Raw genomic sequence first — 24,812 nt, 5'->3', positions numbered from 1 at the left:
ATCCCATGGAGGCAGTCAGTCCTAATAAACCAACTAACCAAAAAATTTAAAATTAATTCTGAAGTAGATAAACTGTGACTAAGCACAGTGTCAATCTTTTGGTTCTCTTTCTTGCTGCAAAATGAGCTATGAGCTCATCTGTATTAAAAAAAAAGTGCAAAAGTCAACAGAACTAGTTTCAGAAAACAGAGTTCGACAGGAAACCAAAATGAAGGTTTTACTTCTGTTGCCTGTTTGCCTTCCTGCCTTAATTCACAGTTCATGAGCTGTAGAACACAGAAAACGCAAAGATTTGGTTTGCGTTTTCAAAATGCACAAGACCAGAATGCACACACGCAAGACCAGAAACTTCATCACCACGATCCAGAATGGTGATGGTCCACTTGTGAGGACGAAGACAGCCTTCCCACTTGATTCTGAGACATTACACAAAAGCACTGTTTGAGAAGTTAAACCCCGACCATTTCACAGCCTTCTGTTGTGAAAACATTAAAAACCTAGTTTACTGTCTTGCTGCACTAGAAAGTGCCTGGGAAGTGCACTTTTATGAAGCAGCATACATTTTGCTTTCTATTTTCTGATGTATTTTGCTTTTATGGCTATAGATTCTCTTGCAAATGTAGGACAGAAAGCCAACTGAGTACATTTTTACTTACTGTAAGCCGTTCACTTTTATGTACACATCTGTACAGCCACACAGGACAGATCAAAGACAATACTTGTGCTCAGTCTGAAGCTCTGATCTTGCTACTGAATCTGCTTCAACAGATTTTTACTGACTAGCAAGCTAATACTAGAACAAGGTTTCCCTAACCAGTAACTCACAGCATTGGAGTCAAGTTAAAACACCAAGTTAAATGCATATTATATTACTGTAAATGAGCGAGTTGAGAGACGGAGGGGACAGGACAAGTCTAACAACGTTTCAGCCCATGGGAATGTTTTATTAGCATTATGTGAGTACTTCATAAGCATAATACTTCCCCTAAGGTGCTAAATGGCAGGGAAGAGCGGATTCTCATTTTAAAGAGATTTAAGAAGGAAGATGTTGAAGCAATCACGTATCAGCAAGGTGTAAGGACTGCAAGGTCTTCTAGTCTTACAGAAAAAAGCACTAGAAAAAAATATCTGTAAAATTCCAGCAACAGTGCAGCTAGTTTGACACAAAACTATGTAGACAAGAGAAAAAGATGTCATTATGGAGCAAACTGAGTAAGAGCTGGCATGGGACAAGCACCGGCACAGAGAGGTTAACAAAGCAGAAAAGGCAAGGAGGATGGAAGCCTTAATGGTTGATAAAAGGAAGTTGATGAAGGCATCTCAAGCAATGCCAGTATCAGAGTTTACGACTATGGATCTTCTAACAGGACATGTAAGAAGATCAGAGTGGAGAGTATAAGGTGACTGTGAGGGTGTCTTATCCAAATGTTGATAATTTTTGGATTTAGCTAAATCAAAACAATTGAAATCTGTGTTAAGTAAAAATCCACCACACTAGCAGACAATCAGATAAAGTATTTAAAAAGCCCAGAGCAGGAGTGTGTAAGGGTAAGTGGAGATGCATTCTGGGTCAGTATCTTACTTGCCTCTGCAGCCTCTTCCAAGGAAAGGATTGTTACCACGTTACTTTGTTCTTGACACGCATTTTTACTATTTAATGAATCTTCCTATTTGGCAGATTCAGACAAGTTGCATACCTGAAATACCTTTCCGCAGCCCAGGAGGAGTATGTTAGTCATATGTGAAATGGTCTGCAACCTCAAAGAACTCAGAGCAACACAGTAACAGCTGTTTTCTAGACAGCTCTGAAACAAATGGTATTATACTATTGGTATAGGAATACGGAATCGGGTTGTGAAAAGCCTGGGTTGCTAAAAGCAGACTCTAGAACGTGTTTCCAATTCAGCAAACTCCACGTGAATCCTTTTAACCTTCTGAAAATAATCCACCTTCCTCCACTTGTACAGACTTACTATTCTTCTCTTGGGGTCATTACTCTTGGAGGAAAAAAAAAATAAAAATCCCAAATTATGTTTCTTCATGGATTTGTGAAGGGGGATTTCTGCATTCAGATTTTCAATTAAAATCTGCAACATTAATTAGCTTCTACTCAGCTCTATTCTTCACAGAAGCCTTCTTGAGAAGGACTGAATTCAGACAAAGAAATTCTTGCAAAAGAGCTACTGCAGTGACAGTTAAAATGTTGCTAAGACAATTACACCATTACAAATTCCAATAATTACATTTAATTTCAATGTGTCTTAAGATGTGTTTAATATCAGCATGTATCTTTCATGTGCCATCTCTCATAAAAATTTAACAACTCACAATAAGCAGTTTCATACTGCAGTTTGCTTGTCTGGACAGCAAAATCCTGTACTACTACAAACAAACTGAAGAAAAAAAAGTCTCAAATGGTGTCTGTATATTCCTCAGATACAAGGTTTCAGGAAGGAAACAGATTTCCTCATCCTGTCAGTGTTCATAAACTGCCAAGATATCAGCCGGATGAACTCTTCCCACACTGAGGGGCTACAGTTGCTTTTTCTGTTATTAAGCGATAAACCAGTGTATTCACTGCACAATTCAGACCATCAGGTTGACACACCAGAATACTGAAAACTGTGCTCCTCTAAGCAGGAGAAAGAACTTCACACACAAAGTATCGAAGCACTGGGCTACCATTGTTCAGCTGCTGAAAGATGAGGCACTTCCCAAACAGCATTCAAGCAGCTTTTCCTTCACTCAGACTGGAAAGACTTACTTCCAATACTGAAGTACGCTCTCCAACCAGCTCACAAAGAGACCAAACCCTTCATTTCTATCTGACGCAGGAAAACAAGATGGTCCCATATAAACTAAACCTCATGGGAGAATAATTCCTCAGCTGCAAAGAACAAAAATTGCTTTGCCTTGAATCTACCTAATTTTACTTTAACTGTACTTAAAAGTTGCATATTACATCGGAAGCATGCTTGGGATATCAGACTGCAGTTCTGAATTTGCAAAGTTAATCAACAAATGAACAAAAAATCCACAGCAGACTAAAAAGCTAAAATTTCAAATGAACACTGACACAACTCTTGCAAAGCAGGAGAGCATTATTACAATCAAAATTACTTACATCACTGATGCTAGTCATTACTTAAAATGTCAAGCAAAGCATTTATAATTAACATTCTAAAATAATCTTTGTAATTTTCCTAATAATTTCATTAGTTGGTAACCATTAAGATCGACTGATTTGCAGTTAATTCCTGCTGTAACTTTTTTTGATAACCACGAAGGCACCTACATTCATATTTATACACGTAGCCATGTTTTAATCTCTACAAGATACTACATGAGAAAACACTGATTTGCCTTCTTTTTTTTTTCTTTTTACATTTCATTGTGATCTGTGCCAAACAGCTTTTAGATTGAAAGGGAAATTAAAATGCAAACAAGCATTTTTTGCTATTTAAATATGAATGCATTCAGAATACCAGTATTTAAGAAAATTTGTTAAGATACTTAAAATTTACCACGTTTTGCAGTTAAATGCAATTTTTTCAATCAAAGGAGAATATTTTATGTAATTACTGAATAAAACTAACAGTAGCAGGTTATCATATTTTGGACATCAAAGCCTTTAAGACTTTAATATTTATAGATGCTAGCCTAGCTTTTTATTCCAAAACTAGAAAAGGAGAAAAGGCTGGTTGATTATTTTTCAATTTCCAGAACACCTGTCATTTAAACTGAAAAAAGTACTATTTACACCTGCTCTTCTAGCCTCCAATTGTCAAAATTCATTTTACTACCTCCAGAAAGCCTCACTCCAGGTGTTTAACCAGAAACTTCTATAGTTCTGTGGTTTAATTGTCTTCAAATCCTTGGCAGAATTAATTTAATATAATACCATACATAAATAAGGGTCTTATTGTAGGTTGTCATTGTTTCACATTCGGTTTTAAATTCTATTGTACTCTCTTCTTAAAATGTTTCATGACCATAATCAGTGATCAGGAAAGCATGAAAGGAGAGATTACAGTGCAACAGTAAAGGTATTATTCATCCTGTGAAGCACAATGCAAACAATCAAATTAATGAAAATGCTCTCTTCTTCTACTTTCTTCTCCTCTCCTTTATTACAGCCTTCTTAAGGATGTAGTAAAATTAATATTAAGCATATCTCATTATATAATAAACACTTTCTAATGAGAAAATAAGAAAGCAAAATCCTTTTTCTTCAAAAAAAGCTTAAATACACAAGGAAGCGTAATGTGCTTCAGGGTTAACAAGAACAAGTCACTGCTCCTACAAGCATTCCTACTTAACTGCCAAATTACCTGCTTGACACAAACTACAGGGCTTCCAGATTTCCCAGTTTCATTTTTCCCTGCATAAAGAAAAATGCCCCTTGTTTTAATCACTAAATCAAACAAAATTCAAAGGCTGCGTACAAGTTATTTTGGAATGAAATGTCAGTATTTTATCATGAATATGTTGCTTATGTGTTATTATTGGCATTACAATAGCAGACATAGGCTTTCATCAAAGCGCGGGGGTCCACTCCTATAGGTGCTATTTATAGAGCTAATAATACACAAAGTCCTCTTCCTGACTAGTTTACGAGAGAGGAAGTAGCACTACCTCTGCATTTAGATGCAAAGCCAAGGTACAAAAAGAGTGACTTACTCTGAGTGTGTATGGAGAACAAAAGGATAAAGAGAACTAAACAGAGTATTTAGGAAGCTTGATGTTTATACTGAAACTATTTAAAGTAAGAAAGCATCATCATACATACATAATAAAGTTTAAGAAATCGGTTACGTCAGATGAGCAACAAGACTTGGTGGAACCAGAGTACAATTCAGAACATGAACTTGGGGAATCTTTCTCTAGACTACAGTTGGACATTTTTCCCCAGAAACCCCAATCCCAGGACAACTGCTAGATATTGGCTATTCCAAAATAATACAGCCTTCTTACTTCAACACAGTACTTAAATGTACACACACTCTCCTGATGAAATTGTTTAATAACCTTAACGTACTGTAATGATGACCGTGCTAAGGGATTGTGATTTTCATGTTTAGTCATAAAAGTCTTCAGGCAGTAATCACTATGCAATGTTGTTTTTTTGTGTTTTTTTTTAATGCTAGTTGCACTGAATGACAATGCACAGTCTTTGGACCACACAAGCAAAATTTTCTCTTTAAAAGCATACAGAAGCTGAGGGCAATACACTCCCAATTTTTATGTTTCCTTTTCATTCTTACATCAGAGAGAGATCCAGAAAATGTTTACCACTCTCATTGATTTTAGTAGTAAGAAAAGACAACCTTCCCTAACATTCCAGACACTACAGAATTAAGCTTTATGTTTGACAAGTTACATTAATTAAGACATTCTAATGTTCTTTGTCTCTTTATCAAATATATTTGATAATTCTCTATTCCCTAACATGTATTCAAATTTCAAGTTCACAAGGTACTGGATTTTTATTAAATAATTTGCCTGGACCCCTTCTGCCTACATCTCAACCAACGTGGAAAACGAAGTCCTGGCAATTACTTCCATTTAAGTATAACTTTAATTAGACGGTACTTCACATTGTAGGAGAATATTGACCAGAAGTAGCTTTCTCCAGATGCATCATGTCTGATGCCACTCTTTATTCTAAACAATTAAGCTTGTATTAAGACATCTTAAAAACACTGGAAATGAAAACACAGGAAAAAACCCCATTCTCCCTAGTGTATCATTCTGTTTCCAGAGTCTCTGCCCCTATGTTATTGCTTTCAACAGGAGCAGCCTTTTTTTGGCAGTTAACATTATTACAGAGCCATGCACAACTCTGAAATATAAGCAATTTAGTAGCTCTGCTCTGTAAACACTTGAATGCACAACGGTTTAGGATGACTGTTGGAATAAAACTGTTAAAACAGCGTCCAAAGGCTAACATTAGGTCCAAAACCACATAGCAATTTGTGGCCAGTCTTAATGCAGAATATATTCCTATCTTCCCACATACGTCTTGGGACTTGCTCCAAAGAACCTTAAAAGCAATGGCTGAACTCTGGCATGCACATCCCTTATTTCGCAGGCTTTAACTGTAGCAGCACCATGCAACTTAGCCCACTTGGAATTCAGGTCTCAAGGTTTACAACTGTGACAGATCTTAAAAAAGATTTCCTGTCCACCATTCTCACTCTCCACGAGAGGTTAATTTGCAGCATAACATCCCTCGGTCTCTGGAGAATTCTACAAGAGCAGGATTTTTACTGAACACTCCTTTAGTCTTTTTAGTATACAGCTCTCTGACATGGTTCTTTTTGCTTGAATTCCTGAAAGAAAATATGCGCAGTCCAAAGACTCTGAAAGAGTTGTTTGAAAAAGGGCTGTCCCTATCCCCACGCTCAGCTCTTAATACTGCCATCCATATACCGGAGCAGCCAGCAGCTGACAGATGAATTCCTCATGCAAGTCCTGTCTTGAATTTTTCTTCCTTCTCCCTTTCTCTGCCTAGTCTCAAGAAATCCACCTTCGTACCCAAGTGGAAAGAAACTAAAAGCAGAAAGAGAGATCCGGCAACTCCGTAAGATTCAAGTTTGTTTAGGAATTATGACAGAAGGTGTCAAGACAGCTGCAGAATTCAGGGATAAGTGACACAGGTACTATGTTAAAGGTATTTTTGCAAACTTTTTGCCATTTTCTCCTGGAACATCAATAAAAAGTTTATTTCTGTAAATACCTTTCCACATCTCTGATGCAATGTGTGGAGCCATAGGTGCAAGCATAATGCAGAGTGAAGCCAAAGCACCTTCAAATTCTGTGCTGTGGAGAATAACAGGCCGAGAAGCTTGCTAAACAAACAGAAGGAAAAGAAAATAAATTGTTAATATTCTGAGGTGGGGGGCAAGTAGTTTAATTAAGAAGAAAATGCAGTAAGGAAACCTACAATCCATTTCTATGCTTATGAGAGCATACTTTCACAATAAACTGGAAACCTTAAGAAAAGTTATGGAGAATTAAAACTGCAACTCTTGGTCACAGAGTCCTCTCCAGCACTTGGAAACTAATCCTGAAGAGGCTGATGCAGTCGCTCGGGAATCTGCTCTAGTGTGGGAGTCTGAACACAGACCCATGGGGACAACAGTGGCCCTCAAAAACGTTTTGAGTGCTGCCACTTGTAGAAGCGCAGTCTTAGATAAAATCACAGCTATTTGAGAAGAGCTGAAGTACTTCTATAAGAGAGTCAAGCTGTGCTGAATGCAGCATGGTTTTTGTTGGGATAATGTTCAGTTGTACAGGATCCTAGAGTGGCTTAAGCAAAGCTGAATTTAGTGACAAAGTGAGGTTTTATAGCTGAAGGAGGATTTGGGAATGAAAAGCAGAATATTGCCTTTTACAGTTTGATGCTCAGACTGCTTTAGTAAAGTGTTCAGCTTTCCTAGTACGTTTTCAGTTTCTTGCAAAGCGCTAAAGTGACAAAATTTGAATCTTTGTTCCTCTATTTATTGTATCTTAATAGAAAAGATATAGCACTAAAAGTAGCCAAATGAACTCTTTCTTTCTTTTCCTGTTTGAGAGGTTACATCTCATAGTAAATTCAGGTTCTGTATTTACTTTGTAATTTTCCTCTCTAATGAAGCAGCACAGAAAAATGGCAGCACTCATGTGCTGATGAGAATGACTTGGTGGGTGTGATTAACACCCATTCCCGTCTACTAGAAAGTTGTCCAAAACCAGTCATTTGTTTGACGCAGACCTCAAATGTTGTCAGATGGCATCTTCTTCTTATCACTGATACTAACAACGTCAGTGCAAACTAGATTTAAGTTTTAGTAACTACTTCCTGCTTTCTACATTTAATTCTCACCCACCTCCTCCTTTTCAACTGGGAGCAAAAGAGGAAGTGTGAACCTGCTATACAGAAACTTGTTCAAGAAACATGTCAGTGTTCAGACATCTGGCTGTCTGTAGGACACTGATGTTTATTTATTTATTTTTTATAAACGATCACTTATTACCATCCACCAGCACAAAATGCATATGAATCACTGAGCTGGAGTTAAAGAACAGTTTGTCACCTTCCCCACACCACAGTACTGTAGACTCAAGTTATCTCAATACAGCAATTGTGCACACCCTACTTAACTTTTTTTAAGTTCCATGACTTTACCAATAATCCCCTTGGAATCCATAAGGTATAAAATGGTATTTCAATAAAGAATTTGAAAAATCCAGATTTTTATTTGATTTGTGGTCTAGATCAGGTTACCATTATATACCTGAAGGATTGCTCAACCAGATGTAAGAGTAATAACAAAAATAACTGTAATAATAATAAAACAATAACAGTTTATTATATTTGATCTATTGCCACTGGCTGATAAACAACATAATCTAAATAAAAAATACTAAAAACTTAAATTATTTTTACATTTGTTTTAAAAAGGGGAATTTGTAAACTCTACTACTGGCAGACAGCTTAGTGGTGAAAGCTGTCTCTGACGAATGTAAGATCATGTGTGATTTTCCTTGCAAAGAATAATCCTTTCCTTTAAAACAGAATATTTGGTATATACCAATTTGGTATATACCTACGCAATTTGGTTAAAAACAAAAGAGAATAAAGAACACAGCTAAACAAAACGTATCCTTTTCAAACTACAGGATGCAGATGTAAACATCAGAACCTAGTGGCTCTAATACCATCAAGCTCCTCCAGCAAAACCGTGTATTTCAGGGTTACAGTGATACCAGAACATGGTACTTTTGAACTGCATAATTCAATGAGAGGGTCTTGACTTGGTAGCAATACTTATGACAGTAAATGACTTACGGGAAGCTGGACCTGTAGTTCAGGCAGCTCCTGCTTTGTATAAAGAATTACAGGAACTGGGTCTGAGAGAAAAATATCTTCATTAATATCGCATACTTACATGGAGTATGTTAGTGAGGCTCATCAATCGGGAAATAGCTGCATTGAACAGATGATCCTTTGTGAAGTACTCTGTTACCTTGTATCAGAAAAAAAGGTCTATCACTAATTGCTTAAAATTCTCAAATATAGAATATTGGGTTTTCAAATAAAAAAGAATTATTGATAATCAACTTCAATTTGTGAAATATGACCACTGTACCTCTTACATGACAACCACTTTGGCATGCAAACACATCATATATGCAGTCACATGCATGTATGGGAAAATATCAATCATATAAAAATTCAGTTGACTAGCTTCCCCTGTTTCAGGATTCTTAAAGCTTCAATCAGGGACAATGAGAACTGTGTATTAGTAATCACCCTCTATTTCCTTTAATAGAGTATCTTCCCTTTGCCCCTACAAGAGGCTTTCATCCTTGTAAATCCAGTTACGCTGGTGAAAGCTTGTCCACAGATTGCAAGATTATAATTCCAAGGTCTGTTAAAAGGCCTGGAAGGTCCCTCACCACAGGATTATCAGGAAATGTTTTTATCCATAGAAAAATATTTTAAGTTAATTTTGCAGGTATTTGTATCTCCTTCCGAGTCATGGATAATTGAATTGACACTAATCACAGCATGAGACAATATAGAAGAAGAGATGAACGATCATTTAAGTAATTTTTTTTTTTTAGGATACGCTTATGTATTTTCACCTAAATATTTTTTTCGTTCTATATGAAACAGTAGGCATAATAATGAGGTGTGAAGCTAACAGAACCAAAGCTTTTGTTAGAGATAACCGGCATAACTCACCTACAGCTTTGCTCAAAACCCAGACTGATTAACATTTTAATGCCGTAACATTTCATCGTTTAAATAAGGCACAGAACAGAGAATTTTTGCCAATCCAAATCTTAATACTTTGCAGTTCTGTTCCACAGAATTTGTATGTAAATAAAATTACTCATACAGAGAATAATTCAGTTAAAAAATATGAGCTACTCATCTGGGGAAAAAGCTTTTGGCTCTGTAGCTCAAGCATATGGTTTTAGCATAAGCAGCAACTTATCTGGTAAATTACAAACTATTTAAGTGTTTCTTTTAACCTCAGAAATCACCAGATTCTTCTGCTCCCAGATCTTTCTGGCTTCTGCCTTCTCTTTCTTATTCAGAAGCTCAGGGTTGGGCATGGTTCCTGAAGTCCTTGCTTCAATAAGTTTGGTTACAAGTGCCCAGACGCGTGTTTGCCATCTCTGAACGCCTGGCATAGCATCAGCTGAGATTAATGAAAGATTGCAGAAAAATTTCAGTTACAGTGAACGCATCTAAAATTTTAAATAAAAGCAAAAAAGGAAGTGAACGCTAAACATTTTTTCTAAAAAACCCCTGTATTTTAAATGAAAAAAGTCAATGCAATTAAGAATGCTTTTGCAAATAATGCTGGGTTGCCTTAAGGGAAATAATAATGTAAAACAAAAGTCTTTTACTGCAATGACTTTAAAACACACACAGCAAGAATATTTGCTAAATTTCTAAAATAACCCAATGTTATTGCAATGTTAGAGTGTTCATCTCATGTTTTAAGTAATTCACAGAACAGTTCTATATGCTCCCATGTTTCAAACCCACAGAATACAAACATACATATACACACACGTATACACAAACATATTTTTTAAATTGAGAGATTTCTTCTAAAATTTTATTTTAGAAATGACATGTACTTTTGTTGGTACAGAGATGCTACTGTGCTAATGACTATAGGCTCTGATCCTTGGTACCATCTTTTGACACAGCTTAGTTTGGGATGGGGTGATTATACATCTGTTTACCCTGACCCTGCAGGGACCAGTCCTGCTCTGTGGCTGCCCTAAGAACATGTTTCTGTGATCTAGGGACCACGCTACAGAGGCCCCAAGCTACTGCTGCTCACAGCCAGGTCCTCCACGTGGTGTGGTGCAGAGCCACTGGTGAAAGGATGGCTCGAGGTGCAGCACTGATATGGCTTCAGCTCTCTTTTCCAGATGTGCTGTGTTTCTACTAGACTGCACAGCACTACACACTGTGCTACACAATATCAATGTATCCTAAGATGTCCTAGCTGGCAAAAGCTTCCAACTCTGCTCTGGCAACTGCACTTGAAAAGACCACCAGAGCCACTACTAGACTGAGAGAAGTAAAAGATGTGTGAGTGACTGTAATACAGGTGGGTTATCTGTCTAATTGCACTAGATGAAAGACATTCTACTCATCTGGGAACAGTAAAATACAACCTGATTGACTACATCTGCATGATCCTCATGAACTTTTGCAGGTGGGACTGGGAATATGGTGCCCTCCCCTAACTTTCCATCTCCTGTTCATATCAGAAGCATGTAGACCACCTAGACACAGTAGGCTTGGCATTATCCAGACTGTATTAACGGTGCAATAAGCTGCTGGGTAAGTTTGACCACAAGTGGTCCTGCACAGTCTGGAAGATTGCTTGCCCACACTAGGGCAGAGAATGACATGAGGCCCTGCCCTCATGTCCGCTGCAGAAAAGACAAGGAATCTGCAAGGGCAAGTCTGGAGGGCAAAGGATCATGTGAACCAGTACCTAATATTCTCTGAATAAGACAATTTTCTGTACTGGGCTTGTGTGGCAAGGTTTTAGTAGCAGGGGGGGCCACAGTGGTGGCTTCTGTGAGAAGCTGCCAGAAGCTTCCCCTATGTCTGATAGAGCAAACGCCAGCCGCTCCAAGGCAGACCCACAGCTGGCCAAGGCGCTGAGCCCATCAGTGATGGTGGCAGCGCCTCTGGGATAATGTTTTTAAGAAGGTGGGGGGAAACTGCACAACTGCAGCCAGAGAGAGAAGTGAGACTGCGTGAGAGCAACAGCCCTGCAGACCCCCAGGTCAGTGCAGGGGGAGGCAGGAGGGGCTCCAGGTGCCAGAGCAGAGGTTCCCCTGCAGCCCGTGGTGAATCAGCCCATGGTGAGGCAGGCTGTGCCCTGCAGCCCATGGAGGTCCACGGTGGAGCAGGCATCCACCTGCAGCCTATGGAGGACCCCACGCCGGAGCAGGGGGATGCCCAAGGGGGCTGTGACTGTGTGGGCAGCCTGCGCTGGAGCAGCAGAGGAGCCCAGGCTGGAGCTTGTGACCCTGTGGGGGACCCACGCTGGAGCAGCCTGTTCCTGAGGGGCTGCACCCCGTTCCTGAGGGGCTGCACCCCGTGGGAGGGACCCACGCTGGAGCAGTGTGTGAAGAACTGCAGCCTGTGGGAAGGACTCTACTGGAGAATGTTTGTGGAGGACTGTCTCCTGTGGGAGGGGGACCCCACGCTGGAGCAGGGGAGGAGTGTGAGGAGGAAGGAGCGGCAGAGACAATGTGCGATGAACTGACTGTAACCCCCATTCCCCGTCCCCCTGCACCACTCGGGGGGAGGAGGCAGAGAAATCAGGAGTGAAGTTGAGCCCAGGAAGAAGGGAGGGGTGGGGGAAAGGTGTTTTAAGATCTGGTTTTATTTCTTAGTACCTTACACTGATTTTGACTGGTAATAAATTAAATTAATCTCCCTGAGCTGAGTCTGTTTTGCCAGTGATGGTAACGGCTGAATGATCTCCCTGTCCCTATCTCAACCCACGACCCTTTCATTGTATTTTTCTCCCCCTGTCCAGTTGAAGAGGGAAGAGTGATGGATTGACTTGGAAGCCACCTGGTATCCAGTCAAGGTCAAACCCACCACAACTTGCTTGATTTCTTCAATTGAAACATTCACTATTTTGTTATCATTAAAAATTCAGATCCAAGCTTAAAGAATTATGAGACTTTTTCACCTACTTTCCATTTTCCCCCCCTGTAAGTATCTTTAGGCTACTAACATCTCCTTTTGTTCACATTTTCCAATACTCTCTTAACACAACAGGACTCTGAAATCTTTGTGTTTCTCAAGTAGTAAACAGGTTGATTTGAAACACTAAATGCATTTTTGCTAGTATTATACCTGCCTGTGCTTAGATTTCTTAAAAAATGTTTAACTACCAAGCTCTAGTATACTTTGCAACTAAGACTGTATACCCACAATTCTCACACTAATTTAATTATTCCATTTTCAAGATGGAAAAATACAGCAAAAGGATTGTGCAACACACTTAGCGGCTTCAGAGGGAATTATGTACCTGCATACTGTTAGGGGTGAAGAACTTAAAGCTTGATTGTTTTTTTTTAAGAGACCTTTTCACATGCCTAGCTCTGACCTGTTGTGATTAGATGGTGACAGAAAGCCAACAGAGGAAAGTCACGAAGTCCACTCCTCCAGTACACACAACAGTGCAATAATACATAAATGAATGCATAAGAACGTAAAGGATAATAGTCATCAACTGAAAAAATGCTAAGTGCAGGCTACACTAAGTAGCAAGAAAGAAACACAAGAAAGAATGGAGTACACCTTTTTAAACCAGACATGGAGTGTTTTATTAAAGCCTTATGCAACAAGAGGGTTAAGACTTAAATGTATGCATAAGATTACATTAAAATGTATGAACCACAGTAGATAAAATAAATTAATATGTCAGTATGACAAACTGCATGATGGCAGTAAGTGTGCAGGAGGGTAAATCTTTATGTATTCAAGAAATAAGCTCATAAAAATGTCATGTGTGCACAAATATTAGTTACTAGGAGCTCTGATTATCTTCTAATGAGATTCTTCCGAGAATATTTCAGTCCAGCTTACAAAAGTCATTGCACGTGTGTGTAAATAAATGCAAATAATAATAATAACAAATAGCGCAAGGTTTTATCTGCAATCTGATATGATTTAAAAAAGCAGCTTATACTGAAGAAAATAATCTTAAAATAATAATTTTCAGTCAGTCGTAGCTAATAAAAAAATAAGAGAACGCAGTCCAAGTTTGCATAAGAAAATACCACTTAAGAAGCACTTCTCCTACATGCTTTTAGCTCGTAAGATGTAACTGCCTGCCATAATCTTGCAAGCCTGCCTCTCAGTGACAGCTTTGTGACCTCCTCTCTTTTAAAAACCCCAAACAATAAAATCTGCTCATTATACTTTTTCAATTCAATTGTTCCAAAACTTGGGCATCAAGAACTGTATGAATTTTGTATTTAAAATCTAACACACTAGGAAAAAAGCCAACAAAACAAACAACGGAAACAACCTGACTTACTTTTAACATCCCACAAAATATCCTGTTCCGGAGGAGCAGCAAACAGAATGTAAAGACGCAGGGTATCAATGCCATATTCTTTTACTAATTCTTCAGGGTCTATTCCATTGTGCTTAGATTTGCTCATTTTTTCCCAAGCAACTTGGAGCTTCTCACCAGTTTTTAGATGAACTGGTTCAGTTCCTAAATATTAAAGACATGGACAAAATATTAAAACAAATTCTGCTCATTTGTAACAGCAATTGATTTTGTTCCCTAAGCATATGAAGAAAAAACTATTTCTACTGGGTTTTTTCAGTGTCCGAACAGCTCAAAGAGGAAAACCACCCATTGTAAACACTCTCTTCCCTCCCAACTTTTTCCTACTTTAATGTTTTAACACAGGTAATATCCCAATGCTTCCATTAAAACATGACAGTAAGTCTCCTTCTACCATTTGGGAGCTGTATCTGGCATGCATCCTATGGGATATCTTGACAGCTCCTAAGATTTAACCATTGTTATAACCATGATATTTAAAACCTTGTAGTTAAGTGTACTGATTTGGTACAACTCTGACCTGCACTTAGCTTTTACAAACACAAGATTTATAGGTTTCAACTGTACTAAGTTATCCTGACAAGGAACGTGCCTTCTGTTGCATGAATTCAGAATTCAGGCGTTTACACTGATAAAGATGCAACTGAGCAGAAACAGCTGCTACAGAAAAGCCCTAGCTTTTCTGGACAAAAAAAGCAACAGCAGACAGTGGTAAATGTAAGGGGTTTTTTGTTTGCTTGTTTAAATGACTTACGGGGTTTGTATGCAGGAGGAGAACAGTGAAAACACGGTTGGGCGAGGGGAGTGCTTAAGGGAGGCAAACGTGCCTCCAGCAAAACCAAACCACTCTTGTTGCTACAATTCCCCAAGCCAGGACTTGCTGCTCCACTTGTGCACTGAAGGCACTGCAAAGAACTGGAGAAACAGCACTTTTTCCTACACACATTTTACATTCCTAATACGTACCAAATACACCAACATCTGCGTTACCTTTGCCACGATGTTGTGGGTTTGTCTGTTTGCTGGGACTACTAGCTCCATTCAGCAAGCTGCTGAGCACCGTCTTACCACAACTGATTCCTGATCTTTTGGACTATACTGGAGCTAAAATAACAACCAGAGCACCATTTCTGTGTTAGGATGCAATTAAGGGCTGCTGGACTGGTAGAGTCTCTGTGCACTCAGCAATGCATATAAATCCAAAACTCACAGTAGCTGCTCTCCAGTATAAATATTGCAAGGATTCATTTTCTCTTCCAAATTTTCCCAGCACTGAGACTTGTACAAAGCAGTCCCTGACTTTGTGGTTGCACCTATGCTGATTTTCCCATGCAGTCTCTCTTACCAGTGAGATCAACCTCCTCTCTCTTCAAACACTGGCCTGTTGTTGTTAGTCTGAATGTCTGATTCTTGATAAGACCTTGAACCAAGAGCTTATGGAAAGGCTCCCTAAGGATAGAAGGAAAAAGAAACTTGTCTGTTGAAAAGAGCTGTCAAAAGCATACTTTATGATAAGCCTCAGGTGTTGAGCCAATCAGTCACAATTATTTAATGAAACAAGAATTCTAAGTTGATTATGCATAAATAGTTGTCACCTTAGAAAGGGTACTTTGTACATTTATTCATGGTGCCTGGCTGGCAAGTATTTATTTGTATTCGGCATGCATTCTTGCATCCTAATTTAGTACTGAGTTATTCTAACATCACTTTTCAAATTAGCATATGGATAATACACAGAAGTTTCTTTGGCCAACAGTGAAGTTTCACTAACTTCAAGCTAAATCCCCAAGTGTAAAAGGGCTCAAGTACCCAGTCTCACTGTCCTTCTTACAAATATTTAGTTCTAGCTTCACTCTGAGTAGCACAGTATTTTGAACAAACCAAAATCTTGCTGTACATCTCTTTCTATAAACGGAGAAGACAGTTCCTCTAACACAAGCACTTGCATGCCTTGTGCCTTTGCAGAACTAGCCACGAAGACCTAGCTGTAAGAAAAAAGTACGCTAGAAAAACAGCAATGCTGGAACATTCATGTCAGTAGATCAATTTTTTTAGCTTCTAGAACATTAAAACATTACTTTTCTAGCAGAATTTACATCAGGAAGAGTAAACTTTCATCAAATGTGTGTATGATAGAGCTAAAAAGAGCCTTAGAAGCACCAAAGATAAGGGCAGTAGAATACTCAGCCGGAAATAAACTCAAGTAAATACTGCTCTAGTTGACAGATACATTATTATGGCCACCTCCTGCAATGATCTTGGATTTCTAATTCATCAAGTCAGATGTCTATTGCTGTTTTCATGGGGAAAAAAAAGACAACAAAAATAATCTCTAGAGCTTTTGGTCCCCACTCAATCGGCCAGGAAAGTAAGGCAGGTCTAACAGAACTCCCAAGAACAGTAGGGGCCAGGGAGGAGGTATGGAGCCGGACCGAGAAGGCACAGAGTCTGGGGAGCCTTCCCATGGGATCCTCCAACACAAAGACGTGGGTGACCAACATTCTGGAGGACGTGCTAACCATCGCTGGATAGTACTGACTTGCATCTCCTAATGCTCACACGTGTGCTCAACATTAAGCAATCTGAATCCTCCACACTTCCACCTAATGAAGCCCCACATATCTAGCAAAACAACTTATGTCAAAAGGATGCATTACTCCTATGTACATACTTTTTAAAAAGCTAGAATAAATCCATCTAAAGAAGAAACACTAAACCCAGACTTCCACATTTTACTTCACATGTGCAAAAAAATCATAATTCAAAACACTTTTAAGGAGTTTAGTATTTTACATCATTAGGAAATATAAATGATACAACAATTCATCTCGTGATTTAAAACATTATTTAATAATACAGTTAAAGTATTATTGAATTATGTAACGCTCATGCATGTTTTAACTGCCATAAAGCAGCTATCATCCCAGTACTAGCCTTTAAAGTCTTTTGATGACTCTGATGTGAGGAGGTATTTGAAAGAAAAGCCTTAAACTGGGAGAGAGAAAGTGACAGGCCTCATACTTTGTCTCCGACATATTCATGTTTGAACATGAGTTTCCTTCCTTATGTAGTTTGCATACTTTTAAATATTGTGCAAGTACTGGCACACAGCGGTGTATCATTCAGTCACTAAGCAGTAGGAGTCTCTGCCATGCCACCTGGTTTTATCAACAACGTTAAGTAGAATAGCAATTCAAGCATCTCCATAAATATTTTCTAGACAATATTTCACAGGTTGCCTGAAAAATCCTGTTGTTCAGAAATAAATGATAGGAATTTCAGGAGATGAGAACTGAAATAAAATTTAGACAGTATAAACAAGAAAAAGTATTTTTAAAATAGGAGGCAGTATTATCTAAAATCTCAAATAATTATCACAAATTATCTGAGTGAATTAGAAGATGAAAATTGGGAACAAAAACCTTGTAAATCTATCATCAACAAATGGTAGAAAAAAGCTTCAGGAGATTTGGACATGTTCAGGGTAAGTTTCTTCTACAAACTAAAGATATTACACCAAGGGAAAATAAAAATATTTTTTTTCTCTATCATTCAGTAGTTCAGCCTAAGATCTTAAACGGTTATTAAAATAGCTACACTTCCTACTATCTAAAATAAAGCTAATGGGGTAGTCAGAACATCCAAATCAGATAGGGCTCTCCACTGGCAGCAATTTTTCAAGGAACACTTACTTTCAGTGACAAAGAGTTAGTTCAGATCATATGCCAAGTTATTAAAAGCTGAACGCAGAAATGAGCATTTCCTATTTTTGTTTATGCTGACAGAGGCTACAAAAATGCAATACAAAATACATTACCAAGTATGGGGAAAAAAACCCCCACGCGTTCCTCGTGGGAGACCACAGGAGAACGGAGACATGCCCAAAATGAGAAAGCCAGAGCCCATCTAATAAACACAGGGCTCAGAACAAATTGAGCCCTGGACTGAATTTCTCCTGAAGTGCACAGTGATTTTGCCAGTGTTGTGGTGGCTCCATCTCATGGGCACACAGAATCACAGAACACCAAGTTGGGAGGGACCCATCAGGATCACCGGGTTACACTTCAATCCACATTAATAAAAACACACACCTAAAACCTGCCCCTTTGAAGAAAGCGACGTGTTTCTTGGCTGCGGAAGGGAACTGCCAAGACACTGCAGGACAGCAGGTGTGATGCAATTTTGATCTAAATACTGCAGCACCCAGTCCTGGCTGGCATCATAACACCTCCTGAGCCATACCATTGCGACCCACTGAAACTGAGCTCTGTTCAGACAGAAAAACATTCCTGGCACAGTGAACGAAAAGGTGGCTTGAGTTCCTTTGAATGCTTGATCACATTTCAGATTGTAAGGATGCTGGAACAGGACACACCTTCACCTGCCCATGAAGTGCTGGAGCATGGGCACTGTGGCCTTAGTTATGTGCAGCTTTTGATCATGTCGTACATCAGATGGGACCTCACCTGTGAAGTCTGCCTGACACCTCGGAGAAAGAGGATCAGCTGTGCCAGCCATGAATTGTGTAATCCATCTTTTTCCTTCCAGTAATGTTCATGTACAGGTTCGTCTCTATGATAGACCAATCCCTCTATAGAGCACGCAACGGATGGCAGGGCAAGCATGACAGATCAGGAGCTCCTGCTCAGCGCCATGTCATCACGGTCCTTGCTCTGCTCTGTGCAAGGTGACTAGCAGGACTTCCAATCCAATAACAAATGACCTGGCTGGAAGGACTCTGTGGAGCCTGCAACAGTGATAAATAGCTGACTCAAAGGACGGGATAGCCTTATCAAGGGAGCTCACTGCGTGTATTTGCATCCTGCACCTTTAGAATGGCTGAGAGAGTCCGATGCTGTGCCCGAGAGTCAGTCACTGTTAGCTGAGTTCAGGTGCTTGTAAAACCTGCTGTTAGATCTAGCTGTAACCACCTGGCAACCCTGAGGAAGGCCAGAACAGAAGTGACTGGAGGATGTGGAAGCTGACCATTTTAGGCAGACAACAGATCAAACAATACTGAATGTCTAAGATTTTGCAGAGTCAATAGCTGAGTGCTTTTACTTCAAATCAATACTAGTGATAAAGTCCCTAACGTATGTAGAGAAGCTCTAACATCATTCCTTCAAAAAATAAGCTATTTCTGTCACACACATATCTTCTTTTATTCTGTTATGCAGCTACATGAAAGTAGTGCCTTCTCACTCAACAGATTTACTCCATCACAGTCAAATCTGCTGACTTAATGGCAGCAATAAACTTCTTTATTGGTTTATAATCCTTCAGGGAGGGTGTGCTAGATCCCATTTCAAATTATTGAAAAAATAATTTTCCCTGAAGTCTAGGGAAGAGCCAAATTCTGTGTAACTTGTACTTGCAATAATTCAGTTGAGCAGGTGTAACTGAGTGTGTCAGCACACACTGGCCATGGTGGATTAACCTGGAACAGATGAGGAGGTTGCTGGCCCCAGCTGCTTACCTGGCCCTTCTCCCACCGGCGGTCACAGCTGGGAGGGCCGACTGGCTTGTGAATTAATTATAGAACTGATGCACTGTACAGACCAGACTGCTAAAACAAAATGACATCAATTTGGGCTTAATTGTTATCACATGTACTACTACCCACAGAGTGCCATTTATTCTGCCTTGTCATTACTAAGGAAATGAGCACCATTTCCCACCAGCTCCAGTTCAATGCATTAAAAAAAACCACAAAATAAAAGATCACATCCATCTTCAGGGCACGTGTAAACCACATTGACACCTTTACAATTCTAGATGCCCGCAAACATTACATTTTCTATGAAAGCATGTGTGATGTCTCTAAAGGCTTATTTTATATATGACACCTATAATATTTTTATAATAATAACGTACATACTATTTGAAGAGATTGCTTTGAAAAATCTAAACTATGGAATTTTTAACTTCTGTTTTCAACCTCATTATTCTATTAATATCCATTAGTACAGAATTAAAGACTATCAGGAAATATTTCAATGGATCTAAAAGTCAGAGCAGCCAAACAGTGAAAACCTCCATGAAAAAAACCTATCAAAATGAAAAGTTACTACAGATTAAATTTGTCAGGATACTAGATAACACTGTAAGTGATGGCAGATCTCATTAACTGAGATATAGCAGAATTTTACTAAGCTAATCAGCGAACGAGACCTGAGCTATTAAAGAAAGAATGAAAATGCACAAGAGGGCAGTGTTTTTTAACATTTTAATGTTCTCCCTCGGAGCTGTGGGCTTTGACACCATGACTTTAAGCTTCCTAACAAGAAGCTTGTTGTTTGAATCACCCTTTTCAGATCTCTCAGACCAGCCCTCGAGCGGTCCTAACAGGAGACTGAGCAAAAGTGGCTTCTGACCAATGCTGAAACATTTAAAACATGGTACTATTTATAAAGGAGCTACAATTTCCATATCAAAACAAAATCCTAGTTTGACATCACAGCTTAAAAACATCTAATGCTTTAACTTGTGTAAAGCTAAATCAAGCATGATGAATTTGTTACAATCATCTTGCAGTCTGAGTACACGTGTAAGCAGCACAAACAGATCCTAGGGGCAATGCTATAAAGTACCTTCACATGTGCAACTGTTCTTGAGATTGTATATGATGTCAAAGGAATTCCCCAGTCTTGTGAACTACTTCTACAGAAAACAATTTTGATTTTCTCTGCTATTGCCACTAGTCAATGCTTCTTAGGCATATTTTTTTGAATTGAAGTTAAGAGTTTTCTTCTGCAATTTACCATATTTAGACCAGTCCATGCTACACAGCTTTAGTGCTACTGCTCTGTCACAGCGGCGTGTGAACAAAACACATTCCAAATAAATACAGCTACAGATTCATGGAGTCTTAAAATAATGTATGTTGGAGGGGATATTTGGAAGTCATTTGGTCCAACTCGCTTTCTCACTGCAGACCTAAGTTCAGGTTGTTCATCCAGCTGAGTTTTGAAAATTTACAGTGATGGAGATCCCACAACCTCTCCAGTCAAACTGCTGCAGTCTGATCACCTTCACTGTCAAAACCACTTTCCTTCTGCCCAGCTGGACCTTGCTGCAATCTGTGACTGTTTCTCTGTACATCTCTGAGAAGAGTCTGGTTCCGTCTTCTCTATGAACCTCCTTTAGGTAGCAGTAGACTGCAATTACATTCCTTTCTTAGTCTTCTCTTCTCCACGCTGACCGTCTCTTCTCCTGTGAAGACAGGCTGAGGGAGTTGGGGTTGTCCAGCCTGGACAAAAGACAGCTCCAGGGAGACCTTTTAGCAACCTTCCAGTACCTAAAGGGGGCCTACAAGGCAGCTGGAAAGGGACTTTTTACCAGGGCATGTAGTGATAGGGCAAGGGGTAGTAGTTTTAAGCTGAAAGAAGGTAGATTCAGACTAGATATTAGGAAGAAATTCTATTTACTGTGAGGGTGGTGAGAGAGTGGAACAGGTTGCTGAGAGAAGGTGTCCCTGCCCATGTCCAGGGGTTGGAACCAGATGATCTTTAAGGTCCCTTCCAACGCTTCCACTAGATCCTCTTCAGTTTAATGATGTCCCTCGCACTAGGGGCGTCTCAAAACTGGACACAATATTCCACATGTGCCTTCCTGAGTGATGAGCAGAGATACTCAAAGCTGAATGTGGTTTTGCTAATGCAGCACAGTATACCCTCACACCAACTGATGACTCATGTCTAACGGTGTTCACCAGGACCCCTAAAGCCCCTCTCTGCTGTAATGGTCCCCGCACAGTCGGCACAGCCCCAGCTGTTTCTGTGGGCAATCTGCTCCATGTACCTGAAATTCCTATCAGCACTTCAGACTTGCTTCTCCAGCTCATCAAAGCCCTCCGCATAGCAGCCCTGCCACCCAGAGTATCAATGACTTCTCTTGGTGTGCAGCGATCAGTGAACTTGCTCAGAGCGAGCTCAGAGTGTTGCACTGCACAGGTTGTTGATGAAGACATTAAATACAACTGGTCTCAGTGGGGACTCCTGAGGAGTACCACTTGCAAACAGCTGCTGGTCAGGCTCTGAACACGGACCCTTTGAGCCTGATGGTTGGTCCAGACATTTTTTTCACCCATGCTGTAGTCCACCCATTCAGCCTGTAACTCCCCAGTCTGGCTACAAGGATGCCACAGGACAAGTTAAGGGCTTTGCTAAGTCACAGTAAAAGATACACACAGCTCTCTCCCCATCCACAGAGGGAATAATCTCACACAGAAGGAAAGCAAATTAAGCTGGCCATGATTTCCTCTTGGTAAATTTATGTCGGCTACTCCCAGTCACCTTGTCTTTCATGAGCCTAGAACTTGTATGTGTCTGGTTTACTTAAGTGATCCGTAACTCAATCCTACTCTACAGTGGGTAGTACCACTCTCCTTCAAACTCTCCTACTAAGCACAGACCTTGACAGCAAAGGCCAAGGCAAAGACTGCCCTTTGCTACTAGGTTGTTTGTCTGATTTTGCATCAGACCAATGTTTTCCTTGATGTTCTTTTCAATGTGTCAGCAGAAGTCCTTTATACTGCCTTCACATTCTTCACCAGTTTCAATTCTAGATGAACTATGGCCTCTCCGAATTCCACGCTGCCTAGCCAGTCAATGCTTCCACATTTCTCCAGGGGTAGCCCATGCTTGTTCCTACTTTCCATGCATGTCTTTTAGTGCTTCAGCTCATTCAGCAGAGCCCTTTACAGCCAAGCTGGCTTCTTCCCATCTTCTCATTTTCTTGCACACCAGAGTGGACCACTTTGCAAGCAAACCTCCTCTTCCTTGTGATCTCACTTTACAGTGACAATACTTCAGACACCATAGTTAACGCCATTTTGAGAGGTGGAATAATTTGACTCACAAAAGAACATTTTGCTGCTGTATGTTAAAGCTCCACTAGCTGGCTGATAGATTAGGATTGTAAAATCTTTTGTAGAATTGATAAGCCTGAAATTGCTTGCAAGGGACAGCTCTGAAATCCTCTGCTAAAGAAATAGCACCTCTTGAGAAAAAGGGTCTGCTTTAAGAGGTCCACTCCCTGAGAGAAGAAACAGCCTTCCTGCTGCAGCCATGCAGGCTGGAGACAACGGAGTGAAACACAGGTACACAAATCACCCATATCCAAAATTTCAAATACAGCTCTCACTGCAAACCATTTCGAAGGCAAGAATGAGCAATAACAGCACATCATCTATTTTCACCAACTGACTATGAAGTAACTCACGGAAATATTCTGCTGGCTCCACTAACTAGTCCACCTTTTCCTGGTGCACAGCTACTTAAGTTCTAGTTTTATAGCAAAACTACTGCATTCAAGAAAGCTCAGTGCCATGTATATCTAGGTTCCTCTTCACACCAAGTTTTTAGAGGGGATACTAGTAAAGAATGAATGTATACAAGTTGCCAGCTGAGAAATTACTGAGCATTTCTTCTCACAGGATCACTTGTTTTGACTCCATTTATTCAAATGCCTCTGCTGATGGGAGAACAAGAGTGAGCACGGGGCAGTATTTCATTGCTCTGACACTAGCATCCTCCCCCAGTTGAGGCATTTCTGTGATGGCATTTTAGGGCACAGAATGGCAGAATTTCAGTGGAAATGGGGATGTCAAGCTGGGAACCTACCTGAGAGGACAAAGAACATCAGATGACTCACCTTCCTGCCTCAGACTTTACCTCTAACCAAAACAGAGGATCATGAATTAAGCTATAGCAGCATCAGCAACAAGAGTAGTTAAAAGTAATTATATATAAGTCATTACATAAAAAATAAATGGACAGCAGATAAATATACTGCTTTTGCTTATCAAGAAGTGTTTTGCACTGTTCAAGTCCAATACTGCAGTGAATTATAGGAGTGCTTAGTTTTCTACATATGCATGGTTCCAGCGAAATTAATGGTATTACTGGCAGGAAGTTACCTAATTTGAAATAATAGTATTACTCAGGATGCCTGAAGTTACTAGTTTATGCAAGCTTTTACAGGCTGAAAATCTACAGCAGCATTTTACCACTTGCTCTGAGCCAGTTAATACTCATGTAATAAAAACACTACGTATGTAGGCATACAGAAAATGCAACTGCTCTGAGAAACCAAGTAGTAAGCCAAGACTGACAAGCAGGACAATTCAGGCTTATTCAGTGTAATGTTCTACCATCATAACAATGTCCACTAACACTCTTGCTAGTCAAATGAAATATGAAAAAATTATATAGAAATATATAAGGCTTACTTGTGTTTTGTCATTTTCAGATCATGGCAAAAATGGCTGAAAAACCTCGCATAGAATAAATGCATAACTGCATGCTCCTTTCCTCCGATGTACAAATCCACAGGCATCCAGTAGTTTGCTAAGTCACTATTAAAGGGCCTGAAAAAACACAATTATAGAAGAAATACAATGTGGAGAAGAAAGATCAGCTCTACTGAAGTAGTTTATCATACTCAACTGGACACCACTGAGAGCAATACATGTGTAATATAACTTTTGCTATCAGATCTCTTTAATTTTTAAGTTATATGCTTATTAAATTACAGACAAAAATTTAATTTCCACTGAGATGTAGATCCACAAAAATACTATTTTCCTATGTTTTAGTCAAGCAACTAAAATTTCAGATACATTACCTGAGAAAGTGATGAAAATATTTGCTTGCTCTTTACATGATTTTTTATAAACAC

The 24,812-nt window shown here is 39.5% G+C and overlaps 1 protein-coding gene across 3 annotated transcripts in view; it reads right to left on the bottom strand.

Annotated features, from left to right (window-relative positions):
• The window catches only part of LARS2 (leucyl-tRNA synthetase 2, mitochondrial), an 88,580-nt gene that overhangs the window by 7,680 nt on the left and 56,088 nt on the right, over window positions 1–24,812 (bottom strand). For 2 of the 3 annotated variants that reach the window (XM_055805307.1, XM_055805309.1), the window contains 6 exons: window positions 24,364–24,501; window positions 15,478–15,581; window positions 14,094–14,276; window positions 10,027–10,196; window positions 8,934–9,011; window positions 6,740–6,851 (listed from right to left, as the gene is read on the bottom strand). In XM_055805307.1, the coding sequence (XP_055661282.1) occupies window positions 6,740–6,851; window positions 8,934–9,011; window positions 10,027–10,196; window positions 14,094–14,276; window positions 15,478–15,581; window positions 24,364–24,501 (785 nt within the window). The remainder of the gene's footprint in view (window positions 1–6,739; window positions 6,852–8,933; window positions 9,012–10,026; window positions 10,197–14,093; window positions 14,277–15,477; window positions 15,582–24,363; window positions 24,502–24,812) is intronic. The other variant, XM_055805308.1, reaches the window with a different exon arrangement.

Source organism: Falco peregrinus, chromosome 5 (assembly GCF_023634155.1).
Source record: "Falco peregrinus isolate bFalPer1 chromosome 5, bFalPer1.pri, whole genome shotgun sequence".
NCBI lineage: Eukaryota > Metazoa > Chordata > Aves > Falconiformes > Falconidae > Falco > Falco peregrinus.
The sequence above is the reverse complement of the archived record's forward strand: the minus strand, read 5'-3'. Positions and strand labels throughout refer to the sequence as shown.